Source organism: Protopterus annectens, chromosome 6.part0, assembly GCF_019279795.1.
Source record: "Protopterus annectens isolate FY-2018-M chromosome 6.part0, PAN1.0, whole genome shotgun sequence".
Lineage (NCBI taxonomy): Eukaryota > Metazoa > Chordata > Ceratodontiformes > Protopteridae > Protopterus > Protopterus annectens.
In genome coordinates this window covers 812,698,809-812,722,510 of record NC_056737.1, presented here as the reverse complement: position 1 = coordinate 812,722,510, position 23,702 = coordinate 812,698,809, and the positions used below count along the sequence as shown (strand labels likewise).

The 23,702-nt window shown below is 37.6% G+C and overlaps 1 protein-coding gene across 1 annotated transcript in view; it reads right to left on the bottom strand.

The window, feature by feature from the left end:
- Positions 1–8,290: 8,290 nt before the first annotated feature.
- The window catches only part of PRKCH (protein kinase C eta), a 1,606,604-nt gene continuing 1,591,192 nt past the window's right edge, over positions 8,291–23,702 (bottom strand). Inside the window, exon 14 of the mRNA XM_044074487.1 lies at positions 8,291–9,315. Coding sequence (XP_043930422.1) covers positions 9,169–9,315 — 147 coding nt within the window. The 3' untranslated portion in view covers positions 8,291–9,168. The remainder of the gene's footprint in view (positions 9,316–23,702) is intronic.

Genomic DNA, 23,702 nt, shown 5'->3' with positions numbered 1-23,702 from the left:
CCCTACTTAAGATCCCCACAACTGTATTATATACCTGCTCCATTTCAGATGCCACTAGAAAATTACATCCAGCTACATAAACATATGTATTACAGATACAACATGTTTTATATGTTAAAACATTAACGAAAGATGGTAAACACATTATCAACCTTTTGGAGAAAGTAGATGACTATTAGAAAAATATTTAAATTTTATCACTGCAAATGTCTCACTGTTTGCAAATAACTAAGTAAGGTGTATTAGGACAAAAAATTACTTTAAATTAAAAAGCATAAGATTCTTGTATGCAATTACAATCCCCGGGAAATACAGAGCAAGTCAGGAATTAAACTATTTACAATGTGCATTTTAATATTTTCTGTCAAGTTCTTTGCCTCCCATGGTAGACTGAACTGTTTTAATGCTGACACTATGTGCCTTCAAGTACATTAACTCCATACTTTACATACAAATGGAAGTAAATGACAGCACTTTAGCATTAATATCTCCACATTCACCTACGTACTCCATTATTGTAGATACTTATTTAACTCTACAATCAATACTGTTGGACTTAACTCTTTTTGTAAATATGTAAATATATTTTTAGTCTGTAAAAATATCGATATGTATATATCATGTGTTTGCATTTCTGCTTTGTCTCTCTAACATTCTTGTAGAACTGATTTTGACCATATTTTTGACTCAAATGTTTGATTCTCTGTAAACTGTTTGTGTATTTTTGGAGCTTTTCTCCTCAGGTCTCCACTGAAAATGGGCCACAAGCCCAACTGGACCAATCCGGTTAACAAATGTCAATAAATAAATAAATATGTTTGGAAGACTTAGCATGTTGGAACTCCTTTCTGGGAACCTATAATGGGAAGACACAGCAGAAAGCCATTTACTAGTGCTGGACTGGTGTATGTGTACATATGTGAACATCAATGCTTTAAGTACTCACATGTGGCATGAGGTCAATCCACTTTAACTTTGAGTGCAAACTACCCTAAAGGAACATTTTTCCACAGTAGTGATAGCAACAATAGAGGGTGCTAGGTTTCAGGATGAAGCAGTGTGCCTTCAGTCTACCATTCAGAAAGTGGTATACATTAATAATTAACTAGATGGTGAAAGGCAGTTTGCTAGCTTGATGGGATATTTTGTACTATGGTGTTTGGAGCTAAATGTGATGTTTAAAGCCAATCACATTCCTGAATAAAATAACTGGACAGAGGTTTTGTTTCTCATTTCTTCTGGAAGTACTTCAGGCAACTTTTGAACAAGCTGATCATTGTGTTGATATACTTCTGACAGCTACAAAAGTCAGCATGTAGGTACCAGAAATGTATAAGGCAGTTTGTTACAGGTAGGCAGGAAATCAGATGTTCATAGGATATGATTTTAAGACAGAACTAATTATATCAAATGCAGGTCTTTACAGACGTTTATTGATGTTCCAGAAAACAAAAATAGTCTACCTCATTTCAAGGCCTGAATAAATCAGCATTTCACTTTAACTCTTTGCACTATTCACAAGAACTTCCAAATTACATACATTCAGACCACAATTCACTTGCATTCCAAAAAAGATGAATAAAGATAAGAGAAGGAGATGGAGTATTACTGTTTCAACATCCTGCCCAAGTTACAAAGTAGGCAACAGCAAGCAGGTTGATTGTTCTTTGGACATAAAGAGGGGTAGAACAGAAGTTGAAGCACCCTTTCAAGGGAAATACAAACAATTTAAAGGTGAATTTACCTGGATATACCAACTTGTGTAATCTAAGATGCTTGTCAAAGATGATGGTATGACTCGCAGACTACTAGAGGAAGCAATCATAGGTCTTCTAGACAGCATGCTGATACAGAGCCAGTGTTCCTAACTGTGCCACTGGCATTTTGGAATGGATAAGCAACCTGTCCTTGCATAATTTCCAGGGAAAAACAAAAAGAACTGATCTACTTTAACAGCAAACTATGCACGTTCATGTAGGTGAAAAGGTTAAGATAACAAAGTGATAAAACTGAGGAGCCAGTGAATTTCTGTATCATCATTCTGCTCTGCATAAGTATATATTAAGATGCACTCCTGGCAGAAACCACAAAATGTTCCAGCCATCTCATTTCTTTGTTTCTAACTCAGAAAATGGATTCTGTCAAGACATTAAAACTCCAGTTCAGATGATTTTTACATACCTGGTAGGCACATATTGCTCTATTCACTTGTACAGCTGGACACACTGAAGCACAGACATCTTCTTACCTTCCAAAGACACAGTGTGACTGCTCATCTTCAGAAATTGAAACTTTCACTGATGCCACATACACTGTGTGGATCATAGAATGCTAGTAGTAAGTTCAGCAGACAAGAAAGCTTGTATGTAGGATCTAAAATAAGTTTCTTCTAAAATGTGTTATTCTTGCAGGGGTTATACATAAGTCTATTGATTGCCTTTAGAACATATATTGTACAGCACCTGAGGTATTATTATGAAAAGCCATGCTAAATCCACACTGATATAGGCTGTCCGATGTTCTTTAGTCTTCACCTACAAACTGAATAGTGGATCTAGCCACAGAAAGACTCTAAGATGTGACTCAAAAGGTGCTGGAAGCAGTTTCAATATAGGTAACTTAGCAGATGCATCTCATTTCTAAAAGGGACTGTTAAAATAGTTAGAAAATTAAGATTTACTCAGCAGGAGACAAATCTACCTTGCATTAGATACAAGCATAATTCTTTGCAAACATTTGTGGAATTCTGTTAGATGTTATCAGGAATACAAACAGCATAAAAAATATGACTCCAGAAAACTTTCTTTTGGCTTTGAAAAATACCAGGTTATTTGCTTAATCAGAAAAATATAGAAAATGACATTAAAATGGAACTGAGGTTCTACTCCAAAGATCGCACCAAACATTGATAGAAAAGTGGTAAAAGGATGGATAAAAAACAGATCTATGAAACAACAGAAGCTACATCAAATTGTCTTAGTATGTTTACTAATTCTATACAAATATTTCACAGGCCAGTGCAGACAACTAGTAAGTTACAATTTAATAAAATTACATTACCTGATTTTAAACAAAGACTATGGTGAAATATCTCCATTCAGGAAAAAAGTTACATTTCGTAAAAAAAAACATACAACTGTAAAGGTGGCTACAAATCCTTTGCAGTGCACCAGTTGGTGCACAAAACTATGTTTTGTTGACATGAACAGGGAGTTACACACTCCTGACAATAAAGATCCCATGGAAAAGCATCTCACAAATGAACAGCTAACAGTAGATGGAGTTGTTGTCTAGTTATAGTTCCCTTTATAAATAAGCATGTGTGTTAAACATCTTTTCCTAGCAATAAATGAGTTGGTGTGATTACTTAGCGAAATTATGGTTCCTTTTTTGCAAGCTTGGTTGTCATATTATAATATACTGTAAAAAGCAAACAAAATGAACACTGAATAGTATCAACCATTAAAGAACTCTCACTCACAAGAGTCCTCACATCAGTGAATACAACTTTAACCAGCAATGCACCATTAGTCACACCTGGTGTGTGTGTGTGTGTGTGTGTGTGTGTGTGTGTGTGTGTGTGTGTGTGTGTGTGTGTGTGTGTGTGTGTGTGTCCTTACTTGAGACTGCATCCATACGTCTATGTAAATACTCTGCATTTAGGTCAGATCTTATTAAAATTAAATGCAAACACCTAATAATTCTGAGTATAAATGTACTTCATACAGCAAAGCCACATTCACGATTTACACCACAATACAGAAGTGATATACATACACTGTTTTTTGGAATGGCTAGCACATTTTTGGAAGGTAAATATAAGTAAACTATCATGTTAAGACACCTTTCATTATTTTTACAGTCAAACAACAATTACCTGTCATTCAGCAACTGTGTCCTCTGTTAATTAGGTCGGCCATCATTTTAATAACAACTCATCACTGGGACTGGATAATGCTGGGTTAACCTACTGTTGGAATAGTGTTCTCACAAGGATAAAGCCCCAAAAAATTGATTTATGAGGAAATGAGTATTACCCACACCTAGATATGGATGACTAATATTATGCAATGTCATTACTTAAAAAAATACTTACATTTTTAACTAATAGCACTGTATTTTGGAACTTTTTTCTGCTCTGTTTTGTCTCTTTTCACTATCTTGAAAGATGGGGTACGGCTTCCTAATGCATGGCACATGCACTGGACATGTACGTGCCACTTTTTGCATAGTACACTATCTTAATTGTGCTTTGTGCTACTTCTTTTTTATGAGGAGTCAGAACTGTACATGCATCCTGCTGTTTATGTTAGGATGCTTTACACTCCTAACTTTGTTAAACATTTCTTATAGTGCTTTGCTTTTTTTTAATGTGTGTGCCTTATAGGAGGGTGGAAGTTTGTGGTTTAATCTGTACTTAGATTAACTTTGTTTCGCTGCTTAGTGAAGCTGAGAATATGCCAGCTTTTGTTTTTTCAAACTACAGCTGCAAGATTTGTGCTCTCTGTGTTTTTTGACAGTCGGACTTTACTCTGTGAGCAATTCTTGATTTACAGTGGGCATGCTACTTGTCTCTACACAATCAGCATAGTACATTTTTGAATAGAAATGACATTTCATTGTAAAATTAGAGCTACCAAGCTGTTCCAAAAGTACTACTGCTAAATAGATGAGAAAATATCAGTGAGACCAATACTGTGCAGTCATACAAATAATTTGACAAATACTATTAAATACAGTTGGGTTGTACTGACCCTCCCTTGAATGTATTATAGCTATTGTCATATCCTCCTAGTCACATTATTTTCTTGTTACACCATCTTGTCTATGATGGCACATAACTATGATGATATTACTATGACTGATAGAGTCCTCAAGTGGAGGACTAGTATGGAAGTAAGTTTACTTCTGGACAGAGGTGTAGCTTGGGTGGGAAGAATGGGCAGCTGCCCTGGGCACAAGATGTTGGCGGTGCAACTGGTAAATGCCAATGGTGGAGTAGTGCAGCACTGACATTCAGAAATTAATGCTGATTCTCACCTCCCAACTGTACAGATTTTCACCTCATATTTTTGTCCGTTTCTCATAAACTTGTGTTTTTTGGCAAATCATTTTGGGTTGAAGTTAGAAAATAATGACAGACATTTAAAGTTTCAGAAAATTCATGCTAATGCAAAGTCTGCTATTCTATTAACTTTCTAAGTTTGTAAGAGCAATACTTAAAAAGTGTCTCTATTTTTGGACCTTTGTCCAGACTTTTTGTTCTAAGAGGTTTAGAGGTATGCTGGTACTATATCTGCAGTCACGGCTGAAGTGTTTCGTGTGTGGTACTTTAACAGTGTTTCCTCACCTTGATGTAGCCATGTAGTTTTTGTAACCTTTCATACTTTATTCACAAAGTCAATTATAGTTAATAGCAAAATTGTGAAAGTGTCAACTATGCAGCTGCCATGCATCAATTTCCATCTATAATGCAGAACAGGTGATTAAACAGAACAGGTATTCATGTCTTAATACACTAGAAGCCATTGAGTCATAGAAGAAAAAATCTGCATTTTGTTTCTTGTTTAGTCAGTTTCTACAGCTGGCATACTGTTAAACCTGCTCCATTTCAGCTGCCACCAGAAAATGTAATCCAGCTATATAAACATACTTATTACAGCTACAACATGTTTTATATGTTAAAACATTAACGAAAGATGGCAAATACATTATCAGCCCTTTGGAGAAAGTAGATGACTGTTACAAAAATATTTAAATATCACTGCAAATGTATCACTGTTCGCAAATAACTAACTAGGGTGTATTAGGACAAAAAATGACTAAATTAAAAAGCATAACATTCTTATATGCAATTACAATCCCCGGGAAATACAGAGCAAGTCCGGAATGAAACTATTTACAATATGCATTTTAATATTTTCTGTCAAGTTCTTTGCCTCCCATGGTAGACTGAATTGTTTTAATGCTGAGACTTTATGTGCCTTCAAGTAAATTAACTCCATACTTTACATACAAATGGAAGTAAATGAGAACACTTTAGCATTAATAATATTGCATGTGCACTTTTGTTTCAGTATATGCAAATTAAAGCAAAACTCGATTACTGAAGGGACCATCGATGGTACTTGGACCTCAGTAGTAAAACCATCATCATCTTCTTCTAGTTGCTAATATATGGAAAGAAAAATTGAAGTCAAAGCATTTCATAGATGCTCTGTAATCATTTGGTCAACAAATACAAGAGACCAAAAAGTGTAATACAAGTACATAGTGCAAACCAGAAAAGAAGACAGTTGTTAACTACTGAATGAGGTGGTAGTCGGGAACGAGAGAAGAAAACTATTTTAGGTTTTATTAACACATACTTTCAAGACAGCCAGTGAATATGCATAGAAAACACAAGAAATTAAACAAGATGACAGAGTATGAATGAACGGGCATGTTACTACAGCAATGCAACAACTGAGGTTATTCCAAGCACTGATGGAAAAGTGGGAAAAGGATGGATAAAAAGAGATCTATGAAACAACAAACACTACAGCAATTATCTTAGTAAGTTTATTACATGCCTGATGGGACCACTAAGGCATTATACAAATATTCAGCTATATCAGGGTCAACAGCTTATGCCTCTATGAAATAAAATGTGCAAAGGCAATGGACAGTTTGCAAACTGGACTGTGGAAAGCTCAGAGATAATATGACAAATTATTCTATTTATTAAATGGTAATAAATCTTTGGGATTACATCCCAGAGTACTAGGGAAGGGGTACATATAACAGGTGTTCTTAAGCTTGCATAAAGGAAACAAAATGACTTCTATTGATGCAGTATAGCTGGTTGGCTGGGACAGATATGAAGAAGTGACCGTTGAGCAGCTCTCCTCTCGCAGGGGAGTGTATAGGGATAACCGCTGTATGTTCTGCTTCTTTTGTGGACCAGGAACCTTGCAGATCAGTTAACTCTGTAAGGGTAGTGACCAACAAGCTCATATTATTGTACATCATTCTTCCAAGTAGGAATCATGACAGGCCATGCCACAAGGTAGATGGCTTCCTATAGAGTCCTCACTCCTTCGCTCTGGAATTTCCAACTCAAAGCCAAGTTCCAGAGAAGTCAGCTGAGCTTTTCTAGTGAAGGGACATATCTACTATTGTCCAGTAGAGCTATGGAGGTACTCGGCTTGAGTATTCTGCATCAGAAGAGTGAATTCCAGTACATGGGAGGGGGCTGACTTTCATTAAAATAATTATTTTAATAACTAGTGGAGGTATGAAGCATAAAATAAAATTAAATATTTTTTTATCACCTGAGCACAGCTTACTTAACGAATGAACATATCAAAAGAAAAATCTTAACGTTACACCCATTTTAAGGAATTTGTTATATTATACAAACAAAACAATATTAACTTTATACCTACTTTAAAGCATTTGCTATGTTATACAAGTCAGTAGAAACTGTTAACAAATCATCACACTTGCACATAGACATGGATATTTGTAGAAACAAAGGATTGAGGTTATTAGATTTTCTTAAAGAAGAAGGTCCAATGGGTCCACTATGGTTCCTTTATCATGTGCAGTCTGGTACTTTTTTTGTGAAAAGGCAGAAAGTTGACCAAAACCCAGCAATAATTTTTCCACTTCTTTTTTATCAGTAAAACCAACAGAAAAGGCAACCATAACTACAGCTTAATCAGCTGCCTAAAACTTAACACCTAAGTACTGACACAGTTGCACCACCGAACCTCCCCCCCCAAAAAAAAAATCACACGGAACTACATTTTTAGAATGTAAGTTTTATCTTAAGTGCTCAAGTAGGGGTGATTCTGGTACCACATGCTACTGTACAACCTGATATACCCGTTGCAAGATAGGACAAGTTACCTCAAAGAAACAGTAGTTGATCGGTCAAAAATAGTACATAAAAGGGAGACAGAAGCACAGGAAACATAAGTTCACAGAGGTGGTACTTCTCTCGAGGGAATATCATTATGAAAGCAACTGAAAGACTGTTAACTGATAAGGAGGTATGTATGACACCTGGCATCACTGAATCAATGTTCAGATCTACTGCTTTGGAAGTTGCAGCACTGCTAAATACACCACATATCCTTATGACATTTTGTGTGTGTGTGTGTGTGTGTGTGTGTGTGTGTGTGTGTGTGTGTGTGTGTGGAGGGGGGGGGAGTATGAGAAGTGACTCAAACGTCCACAAGTGGGATTAAGCGGCATTTTTTTCATTCCCTTAACACATGTCAAACAACCATGAATAATTTTTTTCTTGTAATTTAAATACAATTAACTTCTGGCATAGTGCCAGAAAACAGAAACTTGGACAGGGATAGTTAAGGCAGAGAAAGTAACAGCCATGAGGATTACTTTGGCATAAACTAACATTGAAACAGCTTTAGCATTTATTATTGAGGTAATAGCTTCCTATTTATTTAGTTATATATTTTTTGTTTGGATAACACTTTATATAATACACATACACAGCACAAAACAGAAGACTAGAGCAGTTCCAACATTTCTTCTTGGGTAGAATGTTTTTTTCCAGCGCACTTTACGACAGTTGTTCAAATGTTTCTATGAACTCAAAAAACATTTTTCAAAACCCTCTTTTATGGAAAAGTAATCTAAATATCTGCTTTACTTTCATATTAATACTGAAAACTTAATGGAACAAATTGGGTTGCAAGCAAAGGTGCACTAGCTAAATGATTTTAAAGCCTGTCTTCAGAAATAATTTATATCTATATTTATTAAATTATCCTTAGTTGAAGTCTAGAACCTCTCTTATTGCATCAGTTTACAAAATGAGTAATGCCAACAGGTAACCTTTTTGGAGTTGAGATTATAAGTAAAAGCATCAAGAGAAACAGAAAGGAAGACATATTCTGAGTTAGCTACTCTTAAGAATTAAAAGGTTTCCTGTATTCGTGCAAAACAACACACAAGTTCATCACATGAGTAAACATGCCACAAAGACATTGTTTTTTTCATTGGTGCCACAGTATCTTCTCTCGTCAGAACACTTCACATTAATCCAAGCTTATTGCTTGCGAAATCTCTTTTTTTACAAGTTGTGAATGTAGTCCCTTCATCATGGAACTCACTGCTCGTATGTAAATCATCCCTTACTATGGTGTCCCTTGATGACTAAGCTGTTAACTCCGGAGCAGTGAATGAAAAATGCCTAAATGCATTTGGATCAATCAACGGAATCAGTTCTTCATTAATTGGTGTTAAAGTTGCTTCTTCGCTTGTAAATTCTTGGTCAAAATTATTAACATCATCAAATGATTTCTGTAAAAACAAGATAAAAAATGTTAATAAGGAGTGTTATCACCTTTTTTATATTGCATTTCAAATGTCCTACATTGCAGGGTACAAGCCATCCACAGACTTTATCTAAACAAATGCCTTTTGGCTTTTCCTGGTTAGGGAACACCACAGCAGAACTCCATTCAGCTAATGGTTGGCAGTGGTTTTTACGGTGCCGAGGTGCCAGCCCGACACCCAACCTTCAAAGAAGGCACATCCATTCACGCACGCACTTACCTGCATGTCTTTAAACATCACTCGACCACGGGGAGGACATGCAGACTCCACACAGAAGGCACTCCAGCCAAGAATCGAACTGGAGAACCTCTTGCTGTGAGGTGACAACGCTAACTGCTGCATCACCGCGGCCATATCCACAGACTTTATCAAAAGTACATTTACTTGACAATTATGAACAAGCTACAAGTTGTTGGTGCAAGACACTTTCTTTATTTTTACGTTCCATTGTCTTGATTCTACTTTTATCTACTTATGTGAAAACAAATTTTATTTTGTGTTTAATGCTGGAAGTTTGCTCCCATGCAGAGTAAAGAAACGGATGGCATCGAGTTCACAAAAGCAGCACAGGACTGTGAATTCCAAACAAATACACATGATACATATATTTAGGTTTTGCCACTTCATAACATGTCAATAAACATAAAATCAAAGATCCAGATTCTCCCATATCCCAGCAGGAAAATGCTATAGTACTGCCACATTTCCTTATGAAGGATGTACACCTCTGTACAAGTTACAGACTCAGCAAAATACAAAACTAAATGCTGTTGAGGTAAAGCAGATAATCACACTATCAGAATTTTAGTGGCAGGATGTGACATCAACCTGGCACCATATGAACATGTGCACCAGTTCACTTACCAATGAAAACATATATACCCAGTGTATGAGGTTTACCTAGCACTATGAAAGTCTTTTAGCCATTTGGTCATAGATCTTCAATGTCATATGACTTATATTACATTTTTAGCACCTTCAGCCATGGAGAACTGGGGCACTGTTTTCTCAGCAACCATTATAGTTTTCATTAAGGACAGATGCATATCACACTTGCAGAATCTGGGCTTGTACAGCAAACTTGAATGGACTTACATGGAAAGGGACAACAGAAGGATTGCAACTGACCTAGCAAACTATTTGTAGCTACATGGGAAGACTACAATTAGTTCAGAAAAGAGACATAGTGATACAGTTTTAAAATACCTACACCACCTAAACTGTTTTGAGAACAGGATAACCACACCAATTGTATGACTTTCAAACTGAAGTGTTCATGCATTGCAATGCATATCTATGATACGTCATACTTGCTAACTGCATTTTCAGTTCATTCAAATTGTAAATGATGTTAAAGCCCACCTTAAACATCTCCATAATAATTTCCAAAGAAGGAGAAACTGAGGAAGAAAATACAATCTGTTGCAGATGTGCTGAAATGCTGCACATCTGTAGTACATGCAATCTCCTACTCAAATTTGATATAGCATGGCTGCAGTTGCACAATCTGTATGCATCTCCTACCACACACAAGCACTGGCAGCATGGGCTGCACTGCAACTCTCTAAATACAACATTGATAGCATGGCTGCAGCTGCACATCTGTAGTACAGGCAATCTCTGACACAAGCATTGATGACACTCAAAAGGTGACTCCCACTTTTTTAACCTTTTTTTTTGTCTCAAGTCTCCCTTATTAATCATGTGTCCATTCATTCTTTCTGGGGAAATAGCAAGCTGGAGAAGGCATTATACTGTTAACAATGAAGGCATTTATAAGGAGGGTCCTAGTCCTAACCCTGACATTGTTAACTGACATGCATTTCCTCCCCATCTGTTGCAGATGTGCTGAAATGTTTATGATGGTAACTTAGGTTATCTAATTTAAAAGTGCAGGAGAAGTAAAATAATGCCAGCATGATTATATGGAAGAAGCTGAGAAGTACTAATAAAATTAATCACTTCCACGACTAACTCACAGTGATACAATAACCAAGTTTAGTTCCTTTTAAAACCTGTAATAAAATGAAAGTCAGATTAAGAAAACGGTGTCGTACTACCAATAAAGTATCGTACAGCATATCAGAGAACATTACGAGCACACACACAGACAGACATGCACATACACATGTACAAACAGACACAAACACAAACGTAGACAATAATGATACAATATCCAAATCCATATTGCCTCTGCAATTAAGTGCCTTACTAGTTTGGCATCTGCTCATACTGGATTTTGACAAAGGATGCTGAGCATTTCTAAGATGTAATCAGAACATATACCAAATCATACAGAATTTCTGGTAGATGTGGTTTATTTTTCATCTGACTAAGAGTGATATGGATTGTTTACTATGAAAAAAAATAGTGACTACAGCCCCACATCTACCCAAATCAACAGTGGAATTAATAACTAAACAAATGGTGAGTTCTGACTTGCCATGCCAGCTATCAAAACTGAGATTTTTCACCGTTAAGTATGATTTTGAAAATATTTATTTAAGTAAGAAGATTATGGGGAACTTGTGTTACACAATAAATTAATCTACTGAGACTTCAGCTTATGGCTTTGGTTGAAAAAAAATAAATGTTGATTGCAGCTGATTCAAAAGCAAGGCAAAATCATAAATAACCTACTTCTGGATAGATAAAGCTGGTGACCATACTTAATATTTCCTTTAGTATGCAGACAGAACAGAAAAAAATGACTTTTGAACGTGCTGTCAGGTATCAAGCAGATATCAAGGCTCCAAGTTACTTTTACTGATTAACTACAATTTTACAGAAGTTTACCTGAATTAACTGTGGAATTTGTTTGATGAATGCTTCTACAGTGTCATTTTCATAAGAATACACCATCTGACCTTATTAACATTAAGATTCAGTGCTTTTACAAATCATTTCACTTGAGGAGAAAGGCCTTTTGGCATAACGATATCCTCCCATAATGGAGCCACTACAGAATATGGAATGTGTTCAAGGTAGCATGGCTGCAGTTGCACATCTGTAGTACATGCAATCTCCTACACAAGCACTGATAGCATGGCTGCAGCTACACATCTGTAGTACATGCAATCTCCTACTCAAGCATTGGTAGCATGGCTGCAGTTGCACATCTGTAGTACACACAATCTCCTACACAAGCACTGATAGCATGGCTGCAGCTGCACATCTGTAGTACACACAATCTCTGACACAAGCATTGATAGCATGGCTGCAGCTGCACATCTGTAGTACATGCAATCTCCTACTCAAGCATTGATAGCATGGCTGCAGTTGCACATCTGTAGTACATGCAATCTCCTACACAAGCACTGATAGCATGGCTGCAGCTGCACATCTGTAGTACATGCAATCTCTGACACAAGCATTGATAGCATGGCTGCAGCTGCACATCTGTAGTACAGGCAATCTCTGACACAAGCATTGATGACACTCAAAAGGTGACTCCCCAACTTTCTAAACCTTTTTTGTCTCAAGTCTCTCCCTTATTAATCATGTGTCCATTCATTCTCTGAGAACTGCAGCGTACCCTCTTCTGGGGAAATAGCAAGCTGGAGAAGGCATTATACTGTTAACAATGAAGGCATTTATAAGGAGGGTCCTAGTCCTAACCCTGACATTGTTAACTGATGTGATCATTGTCATCACTGCAAGAGTATCCCTATGTCCCCAAATGTGTGTGTGTGTTCTAGAGCATGCATTTCCTCCCCTCCTGCATCACTGTGGGAGTATTCTATGCCTCTCCACATATGTATGTATGTGTGTGTGTCCTGGTGCATGCACTGCCACCCCATCTGCATTATTGCAGAAGCATTCTATGCTCCCATCTGTGTGTGTGTGTGTGTGTGTGTGTGTGTGTGTGTGTGTGTGTGTGTGTGTGTGTGTGTGTGTGTGTGTGTGTCTGTATGTGTTTGTTCTAGTGCATGCAGTTCCTCCCCATGTGCTGGAGTATCCTATGTCCCGTGTATGTCAGTGTGTATTCTTGTGAATGCATTTTCACCCCATCTGTATCACTGTCGGAGTATTCTGTGCCCCTCACTTTATATATATGTGTGTGTGTTCTGGTGTACCCTTTTCCACCCAGAGTAATAAGGATTACCTTCTCAGGCTTCAGAACATCAAGTTTCTGGTCCTGGCCTTTTTGGTGCCATGCAGACCTCCACCTGCATAACTGTGACCCTGACAATCTCTACACATGGGCAAGAGAGCTTAGCAACAATGCCCGAAAAGTAAGTAAAGTAAATACATTGTTTTTTTTTCCTATTTTTTTTTGCTGTATCTGGTGGAAACTAACTGTTCTTGTCATTGGTAGGTCTCTGTCTCAAACAACATTGAGTAGTGCTTCCAGTGGTGGCTGGTGACTTCAAATCACAGGGGGGCTGCAGGAGATGCTGAATGGGTGGGGTCAAAGGGAAGGGGTGTGGTCAACCATAAAAAAACTAACTTTAATTAAATCCCTGGGTGGCAAACCATCATTATGAAAGTCCAATCAAGACAAAAATAAGTGTAGAAGAATAAAAATATTTCAATGCATTGGCTGCATGACAGCTTACTTAATATCTAGATGGAAACAAAAGGTTGTGAGGCATGAAAAAATAAATTACTTTTAAATACATTACTGGAATGCCAGTCAAAATCAAGTATAAGAAAAACCAGAAGCACTCAACTCAAACCACTTCTCCTTGCACTGCAGTTCTAATTATAATATATTCAGCTTTATTAAAGTACCAAGCAACATGCTGAAAGTAGAAATCTATGTGATGCCCCACTTGTAAAAATGTTTCTATCCAAAAAGACCTGCTGCCTGACAACTTGTTTCATGGGAAAACATGATAAAAGTAAAAATGAAAAGCAAACAAGAAACAAGCTCAAGATACATTGCTTAAAGGATTACTGTACAGGTTATGGACCACACATGATTGGCATTCTGCTTAGTTTTACGGTAAAGAAGTGAGATGACTGAAGTCTCAACAAAAACAATGAGCTTTTTTAAAAAAAATATAATTGTATCTTATACCAAAATTATACATTATCTATATCAAGTATTATCTCTGCATGTGGCACTTTGAGTAATAAGCATAAATCTGAGTAATAAGCATAAATCAACAGTACAAAAAATATGACAGAAACAGACCATTCTCAAAAAAATCAGGACAGATGATGCAGTGTGTCCTCCCCATCAAGGTAGATACAACTACTCCTTGCCTTGCTTGGACACATCCAGAGTACTACATTCTCAACCTCAAGAGCAAGAAATCTGGACAAAGCCACACACAGAAGGGACAAAGGCACAAATAATAAGGACAAATTTTTAAATTGCTCTAATAAAAACTAGATAGATAAATAGGTCTTGCATTAGTATGAATTTTCTGAAGGGAGGTAAAAAATCTGAAAATCAAATGTCTGTCTTTTTCTTCAGTTTCTGTGATTTGTCACTGTCACTGCCAAAAAAAAAAACACAAAAAAAAAAAAAAAAAAATGTGATGCAAAATATAAAATAAACACACAATACAGCTTCTACTGTCAAGAGAAGGGACACTTTAATATCTTTACTAATTTGACGAGCAGCTGACAAAATAAAAGAATCTACATGCATTTCAAGTAATCTATAACTTTGATTATTACAGTTATTTCTTAAATTGTAAACCCTCCATGTTTTCTTCCAAAATTGCTATTTTTGGAGGGATTATTAGGGGGAAGAGCAACATTCTGAGCCAAAAATTGGGGACAGTTGAGAGGTTGGCTATGCCTAATTCTATAAAGCAATTTATTTGCATGTACCTCTCAACCTGTTAATGCAGTAAATCTGAACAAGGCCAAATATATTGGGGGCACATATAAACAGTACTAAAATTGCTCTTGTATAAATTGAGACAGTTGATAGAACGGCTCTTACTTTAACATGCATTTTTATGAAGGTTATGAAGTCTGAAACTTATTATTTAGTGACTTCTGGCAAATCATTTAGGAATTAAAACTACAAATTTTATGAACAACAAACCAAAAATAAGAAGCAAAAATCTATTCATTCTTTGAAAATCTGGACAGTTGGGAGGTATAGTTCAGCTGGGCCTGTCTGAGTTTGCTGCCCTCCCCCCCCCCCCCCCCGACAAAATAATGGTTGAACTGGAGCCTCTGCAGCCATTCCAATTAACCATTACTTGGCTATTTCACTCCATTTACCATAAACACTAATGTGCATACTGCTTTACTTCAATGATTGGACTTCATTTGAAAGTTTTATTTTGTATTTTACAGCACAAACATTAAGTCATCTGTTAAACAAAGCAATGCAGTCTCACAATGAAAACTTAGCATTAAAACTTCTCTGCCCTTGAAACTCACATTCATTGAAACAGCATTGAAACCCACATTCAAAGAAAATACATTTTGCCAGTGGCAGATAAAGATTAACTTTGGGCTGTTTTGAATCATAGGCCCCTTGCATATGAAACATACATGTGCTCTTTGATACACCTTCCTCATTGTACTAAAATTATATTCCTTGTACAATACAGTACACTTGTTAGAGGGTGTTTTAAATTTGTTTTGAACATTTTTCCAGTAAGCAATGAAACAAAACATATGCACCCATAATGGCAAAACTGCCCAGTTGAGAACATTTATCATAAAAGTCTACTCAGACTTCCACAGTCCACCATTATTAGTAAATATACACAATTCTACAGTCCACCATTATTAGTAAATATGCACAATTCCACAGTCCACCATTATTAGTAAATATGCACAATTCTACAGTCCACCATTATCAGTAAATATGCACAATTCTACAGTGCACTTTTATCAGTAAATATGCACAATTCTACAGTCCATATTCAGTGAATTCAGTTCTTGCCATAACTGTCAACCTTAGCACAAAACCTGGGCCAGAGCCAATAATGGGGAATACAGTCCCAAAAATAGGGACAAATTTAAAATATTCATCTTATAAACTTAGAAAATTGCTAGAAAAAAAGGTTGTGCTACTATGTATTCTGAAGAACATGAAATTTGAAATTCAAATGCCGGTCAATTTTACTGCGGACAGAACAAAAACAATTTTCAGCAGAGGGATTAATACTGCAGACACGTCTTTGTAAAATGGCAGGGCACCAGAGCAAATCCACACAAACACAGGGAGGAGATGCAGACTCCACACAAAAGCCACCCCAACCAAGAATCAAACCAGAAAACCTATAGCTGTGAGGCAACAATACTACCACTGCACCATCAAATCTGCAAGGAATTAAACATTCAGAAACCTGAAGTCTGAAATTCAAATGCCTGTCAATTTTATTTAACATTTGTTAATCAGGACAGTCTGACTTGGAACAAAAAACAATTTTCAGCAGAGGCCCAGGAAGAAATAATGCAGACATGTCTTTGTAACATGGGAGGACACAAAAGCAAACCCACACAAACACAGGGAGAAGATAATGACCCCCACAAAGAAGGAACCCCAGCCAAGAATCAAACCTGAGAACCTGCAGCTGTGAGGCAACAATGCTACTACTACACCATCAAATATCAAGCATTGCAACATTTACAAACCACAGATATTATGAGGAACAGCTCAGATCAAATATGAGGCAAAAATCTGCAATTTTTTTACAAATGGTGGTGGGTAGGGAACTCAAGTCTTTAACACCTGCATACAGGGTACAGGGTTAAGCCTGAGGTATTCCCTACCACACCACCATGAGCACCTGGGGCATTTTCACACACACACACACTCACACACACACACACACACACACACACACACACACACACACACACACACACACACCTCCAACCAGCTAACACATACACAACTCCAGTTACAAGCACCAGCTAACACATACACAACTCCAGTTACAAGCACCAGCTAACACAACTCCAGTTACAAGCACCAACACATAAAGTAAAATGCACCATACACTGCCCACGCAATACTCACAAAGACCCGCGAGATCCCAGTAAAGCTCCTTCCCGACGACGAGATCCCAAGCTCCCTCCCGAGACTGTTCTGGCTGTTGCTGCTGCAGTCCGGATGCGATGTATCCTCCCAGCGTGTCTGTGCACAGATGTCTCCTTGCATCCCTCGATGGGTCCTGCCGGACTGCCTTGAGCATGCGCATAGACCGACGGTAGTCGGGACTACTGCGCATGCGCGAAGTCCGCGAATTTTTTTTTGTTTTCTTTTTTTTTTTTGTTTTCTTTTTTAATTTGAGGGGGCTGCAGTCCGGCAGCCCGATGCCACGAGCCGCCCCTGAGTGCTTCTATGTTAGAGCCACATGATGGTGGCATATACTGTGCTATGTCAACTACATTTGTGTGGGGTTATGAAGGGCTTGTTATATGATAAAGCATCTATGTCTGTCTATACCCCATCTAGTGTGTTTACCACTGACATTTCTGGATTTGTATTTATTTTAACTTATGCAGGGTGTAGATCAATATGTGTGTATATACCTTTAAGACGATATCCAAGGGCTTGCACAAGTGTATAAATACTGAACACATGTGAGCCTGAGCCTGACTGCCATATTGTAGTTAACTGTTAAGATGTAAGCATGTATTTATGTAAGCTCTGTTTGTTAACTAGCTCTTTCGTATTTAATGATGCTGATATCCATCCTGATGTGTTTGTATGTATTAAAGCATCTGAATGAAACCCCAAGCCTTCTTGTTATATGTATTAGAGACAAACGAGCGACACAGTGTCACACATGGCGTGTCTAAAAGGACACGGTGTCAGACATGGCATATCTAAAGGGCATGGAGTCAGAACCGGCATATCCAAGTTGCATGGTGTCAGAAAAGGCTTGGCTAAAATGTTTTAAGGCACTTGCTTACAGCTGGTGGAATATAGATGAGTGGATCATCCTAAAATGTACATACTTCACAAAACAGGTCAGAAATGAATTTCAAATATTAAAACTTGCTCAGCACTATTTCTTTTCGCATAACATGAAACCAGGCATACAGAAAGTTCTAAATAATATTCGCATAAACCGATATGTGTGATATTGATAAAAATATTCAAATTACTATGGAAAATGTTTGAATTATAGTCTGAATTCATAAAATGAATAAATAAAGGGAAACAACTGCATTTTTGTATTAAGCAAATATATCCAAGTTATCAGCAGTGTATAAAGTGTTCACATCTTTGTGCAGTATTACAGTAAAGTTATTTTGCAAAGTAGAGCCATTACAAGGCATATTTCGTAGAACACAGCCATTACAGAGCATATTTTGCAAAGTAAAGTATTTCAAAGAGTTTATTGTGCATTTGAATGTTGTTACAAGCTCACAGCATTGTTTGTTTGTATATGATTAAAAGGGCTATATTGTCAGTGTGTTTGTGCATACTTTGTGGGCATGGCAGCCAGATTTCAAAAACCCAGTGCACTTGTGTTTGACAGTAATATTGCTGAGAACTGGAGATTGTTTAAGCAAGAGTACGACATTTTCATACAGGCTGCATTTTCTGATAAAGATGACCATAAAAAGGCATTTATTCTTCTTAATTTAGCTGGGTCAGAAGCCATAGAAAGGGAGCATTTATTTGCATATGCACCTGCTATCTATACAGGAGAGGGGGGAAACGGTCATATTGTTGTACAGGCTGAGTCAAGGGAGGACCCAGAGTGCTTAAAACGTAAATTTAGAGAAATGTATAACTCCCAGAAAAATGTTACAATAGAAAGGCACTTATTTTACACAAAAGATCAAAAACCGGGTGAAACTTTTGCAGCATATATAACTGAGCTGAGAAATAAAGCTAAAACGTGCAGATTTGGTGACTTAAGGGATGAGCTGATAAAAGACAGACTTGTTTGTGGCATAAAAGATGATGCTGTGAGAAAGATTTTGCTTCATGACAATGATTTAACTTTGAATAAGGCCATTAGGATTTGACAGACATACAAGCTCACAGAAAAGCACAGCAATATGCTTATAAATGAGAATAGCTGCAGAAGGCACAGTGATAAAGCTCATGTTGACAGTATGCAGCACATTATTAAAAGAAACAGGCCTAAGCATATGGCAATTGTAATGCCTGCAGCACTCACTGGTAAACCCCAGAACTTTCCAGCACATTCCAGAGTTTGCACAGTCTCAGTGAAGCATAAGAGTGAGTCAGCAAACTTAAAGCATAGGGGCCAACTTAGCTTCATTGCCAGCTGTCAGAACTGTGGTGAAAGTCATGAATCTAAAAAGTAGAAGTGTTTAGCTTTTGGTCAACAATGCCACAAATGCAATAAATGGAATCACTTCAAAAGATTTTGTAAATCAAAAGGCCCATATTCTTTTATTAAAACGGAACATTTTAAGAAATGAGTTGATCAGTTAGACAGTAGCAGTTCTACTCTTTGTGATGATGGAGTGTCAGTCTTCATAAAACGATAAGTGCAGTAGATTTAAGGCAAAAAATTAAGTATTTTGTACTGTTCAGATAAATGGCAAACCCACAGAGCTCAAAGTTGACACAGGTTCCAAGTGCAATGTTATATCAGCAGAAACATTTTCTAGTGTGTAAAGGTGAAAGGCTTGATTTGGCAAGGTGTGTGTAACTTGTTGCTTATGGAGGTGAAGAAATTCAAACCAAAGGCTCAGTAGTGTTTTCATGTTATTCTGCTGGAGGAAGCTACAACTTGTTATTTTATGTGGTCAAGAGGCAAGCCCAGTCATTATTACGGCTCAGAGGAAGTTTGAAAATGGGACTGCTTTCATTTAATAAGGAAGTCCACCAAGTTGGTTTAAAAGATCACTACTCTAATTTTGCCGAGCACATTTTTTTCTTCCTATACTGATCTTTCCCAGGATAAACTAGGAAAACTTCCAGTTGTGTCCAGTTATCAGGCCAGCATGTAAAGTTCCAATAGCCATGCAGGACAGACTTAAAGCCGAGTTAGATAAAATGGTGCGACAAGGTGTGATTTGTCCAGTGTAAACTCCAACTGAATAGGTATCTTCCATGGTGGTAGCTCATAAGAAAAGCTCAGATGACATCAGAATATGTATTGACCCATGAGATTTGAACAAAGCATTAAAAAGACCTGATCATCCAATGCGCAGTCAAAGAAGTCGCAGCCTTGATGCCAAATGCTATTTTTTCTGTCTTAGATGCAACGAGTTCATTTTGGCAAATTCAGCTTGACAAAAACTCCTCACTGCTTACTACTTTTAGTACTCCGTGTGACACCCCACCACTGGCCCAGTAATCAAGGAGTCTCAATCCTCACCTCTGGCAATAGCGGGAGATGCACACACTAAGAGGATGACAAGTACACACACAGTAAAGTGCAATTTCCATTAACAGCACACAGAGACCACAGTCAGTCTGGGGCTGGTTTCTCCCTCATTCTCCAGATCCCCAAAATCCCCAATAAGATGCCCCACTGGCACAGCTACAGACTTGAGATCTCAGCTGAGTGGCCAAACAAAGACTTCAAGCACCCTCTCTGTCCAACCAGTGCTTTGTGTCCCTGCCCAAGTAGCTGACACACCACACTATTTGAAATTTGATTTATACACAAACATGCACACACCTGGGAAAGGCTGGCACAGGTTTACTAGCTATGCCCCCTTTTGCCCAGACTATAAGGTAGCTCAGACTGCCACCAGCCACTCCTTATCAGCTACATTAAGGCCCTTAGAAAGGGTATCCAATATTACTGTGTAATGTTACTATTAATCCAAATGGTAGTTTGACCAAGAGCAAGGCTTTTAGGAGTGGCATTGCACAGTGTCATCAAACAGATATGCAAGTACTCTAAGAGCTTAAATATGTCTCACAAATATCAACCACAAAGATAGGTTTAAATATATTTAATAATAAATAAAAAAAGAATAGGAAAATACTCAGTAAATCATCACAGTACCTTCAGAGTTCAAAATCACAGGAAATATTTAAAACAACATTGCAGGACTGTCTCAAATAAATACAGAAAACATCTAAACTAATCTTTACTATATTCCTTACTGAATCTAAAAGAAATGAATGTACCTTAGTTAACTTAGTTACAGAGCAAGGCAAGTGTGGTGAGTGGATGTTCTTGTCATGTCAAAAAGACATACAGAATGCACTCTCTCTCAGAGAGTTCTTAAATTAATATCTCAAATACAGCTGCTGGGATACTTGCAGGATGACATCACTTTTATCATCTGACTATCCCAGGTGAAACCCCCCATTGCTAGAAACTACCAGCATTTAGTATCTCCCTGTGAAAATACATAGCCTTCAGATGTTTTCAGCTGCTGGGAGACATAAAACACTAAAACTCTTATAAAGCAATTCAGAAGGCTCCCTAGGTTTAGACATCCTGTCTCCTCGCTGTATTGAAACCATTGTTTATGGCACAGTTTTAAAGTATATACATTTACAAAGTTACAATAGTGTATATACATTTCTGTTCTTTTCCAGTAGGGTACACTGTGGATACATCTTTTAAGCTCAGTACTTCTACAAAATCTCTTCAGCACACATGTCTGTACAAATCATCTTATATGACACACAATTCTAATACATTTGTAACACAAGCAATTGCATCATGCTGATATTCACAAATGACACACAACGACTTACAAAATTCCAGATAGCTGGGCTGGCAGGATCTCCTTTTGTTACGTTTCTATGTAAATCATATTAGTAAGTGTTTTGGCTTTTCCTGGTTAGGGGTCGCCACAGAGGAACTCCGGTCCGCTAATGACTGGCAGTGGATTTGTGTGGTGCTGAGTTGCCAGTCACACGCCCAACCTTCAAAGAAGGCACACCCATTCACACACGCACCTACCTGCACGTCTTTAGACATAATTCAACTGTGGGGATGACATGCAGACTCCACACAGAAGGCGCTCCAGCCAAGAATTGAATGGGAGACCCCCTTGCTATGAGGCGACAATGCTAACCGCTGCACCACTGCGGTAAATCATATTAATATTCACAAATGAAATATAATTATTTAAAAAATTACAGCTAGCTGGGGTGGCCATATTTCCTTTTATGACACTCCGTTTGCAGGTACAGATTTTTGAGAATGCCATTTGGGATAAATTCTGCAAGTGAAGTCTTTCAATCTGCAATGCAGCAAATTTTTTCTGAGTATCCTTGTGCTATCATAATAGACGATATACTGCTAGGAGGTCATGATGAAGCAGAACATGACAGAAACCTCAGAAACTTTCTGGAAAGGGCATGTCAAGTGACTCTTAAGCTCAACCCACACAACATGCAAATTCAGGCTACAAGAAGTTACTTATGTTGGCAATTTGTTTACTAGTACATGCTTATGATTAGACCCTTCATAGCAAACAGCAATTCTCAAGATGCCAGTTCCAGACAATGTTCAAGCACTGCAACATTTTCTTGGCATGGTCAACTACCTAGGCAAGTTCATTCCAGACTTCAGCCAACTTTCAGCACCACTCAGAGAGCTGACACATAAAGATGTATCCTGGTCTTCATTAGAGCAATACCAAAGAACATCTGATTTCCTGAAACAGAGAATTGAAAGTCCACCAACACTCAGATACTATGATGTTCAAAAACTAGTAACACTTTCCTGTGATGCTTCACAATTTGGTCTTGGTTCAGTCATTCTACAAGAGGATCAACCTGTTGCCTACGCATTGAGAACTCTTACCCAAACCGAGATGCATTATGCCCAGATCGAGAAAGAGCTTTTAGCAATTGTGTTTGCATGTTCGAAGTTCCATGATTATGTTTATGGAAGACCTATCCAGATCAAAACAGACCACCAACCATTAGTCACTATCATGAGAAAGCCTATACATTCCACTCCAGCCAGATTGCAACATGTGATGCTGAGATTTCAGAAGTAAAATTTCAATCTTGTTTACAAGAAAAGCAAACTTCTTTATCTTGCTGCTACCTTATCCAGATCACCCAGAAACACCACAGAACAGCATGAGAATGAGAAACTTGATTTTGAAGTCATGGAAGTGAAAAATGTTTCTCCCACTCATCTTGATGAGTTGAGAGATCACACAGCCACGGATCCAGTTTTACAAAGGCTCAACCACTTTATCAATCAAGGATGGCCATCAAAGCAATCTAGTTTACCTTAAGAAGTGCAACCTTATTTTCCATACAGAGATGAGATTTTGGCTGACAAAGGTATAATGAAAGGTTCAAAAGTAATTGTTCCAAAGTCCTTGAAACCAGAGTACATTACTATCTTGCATCGTGGTCACACAGGAACTGAATTTACCAAAAGAACATCGAGTGAACTTGTATTTTGGCTTTCTATGTCACAAGACATTGAGAGAGCATTTTTATCTTGTTCAGTGTGTAATAATACAAAGCCACATCAACAGAAGGAACCACTTCAGCA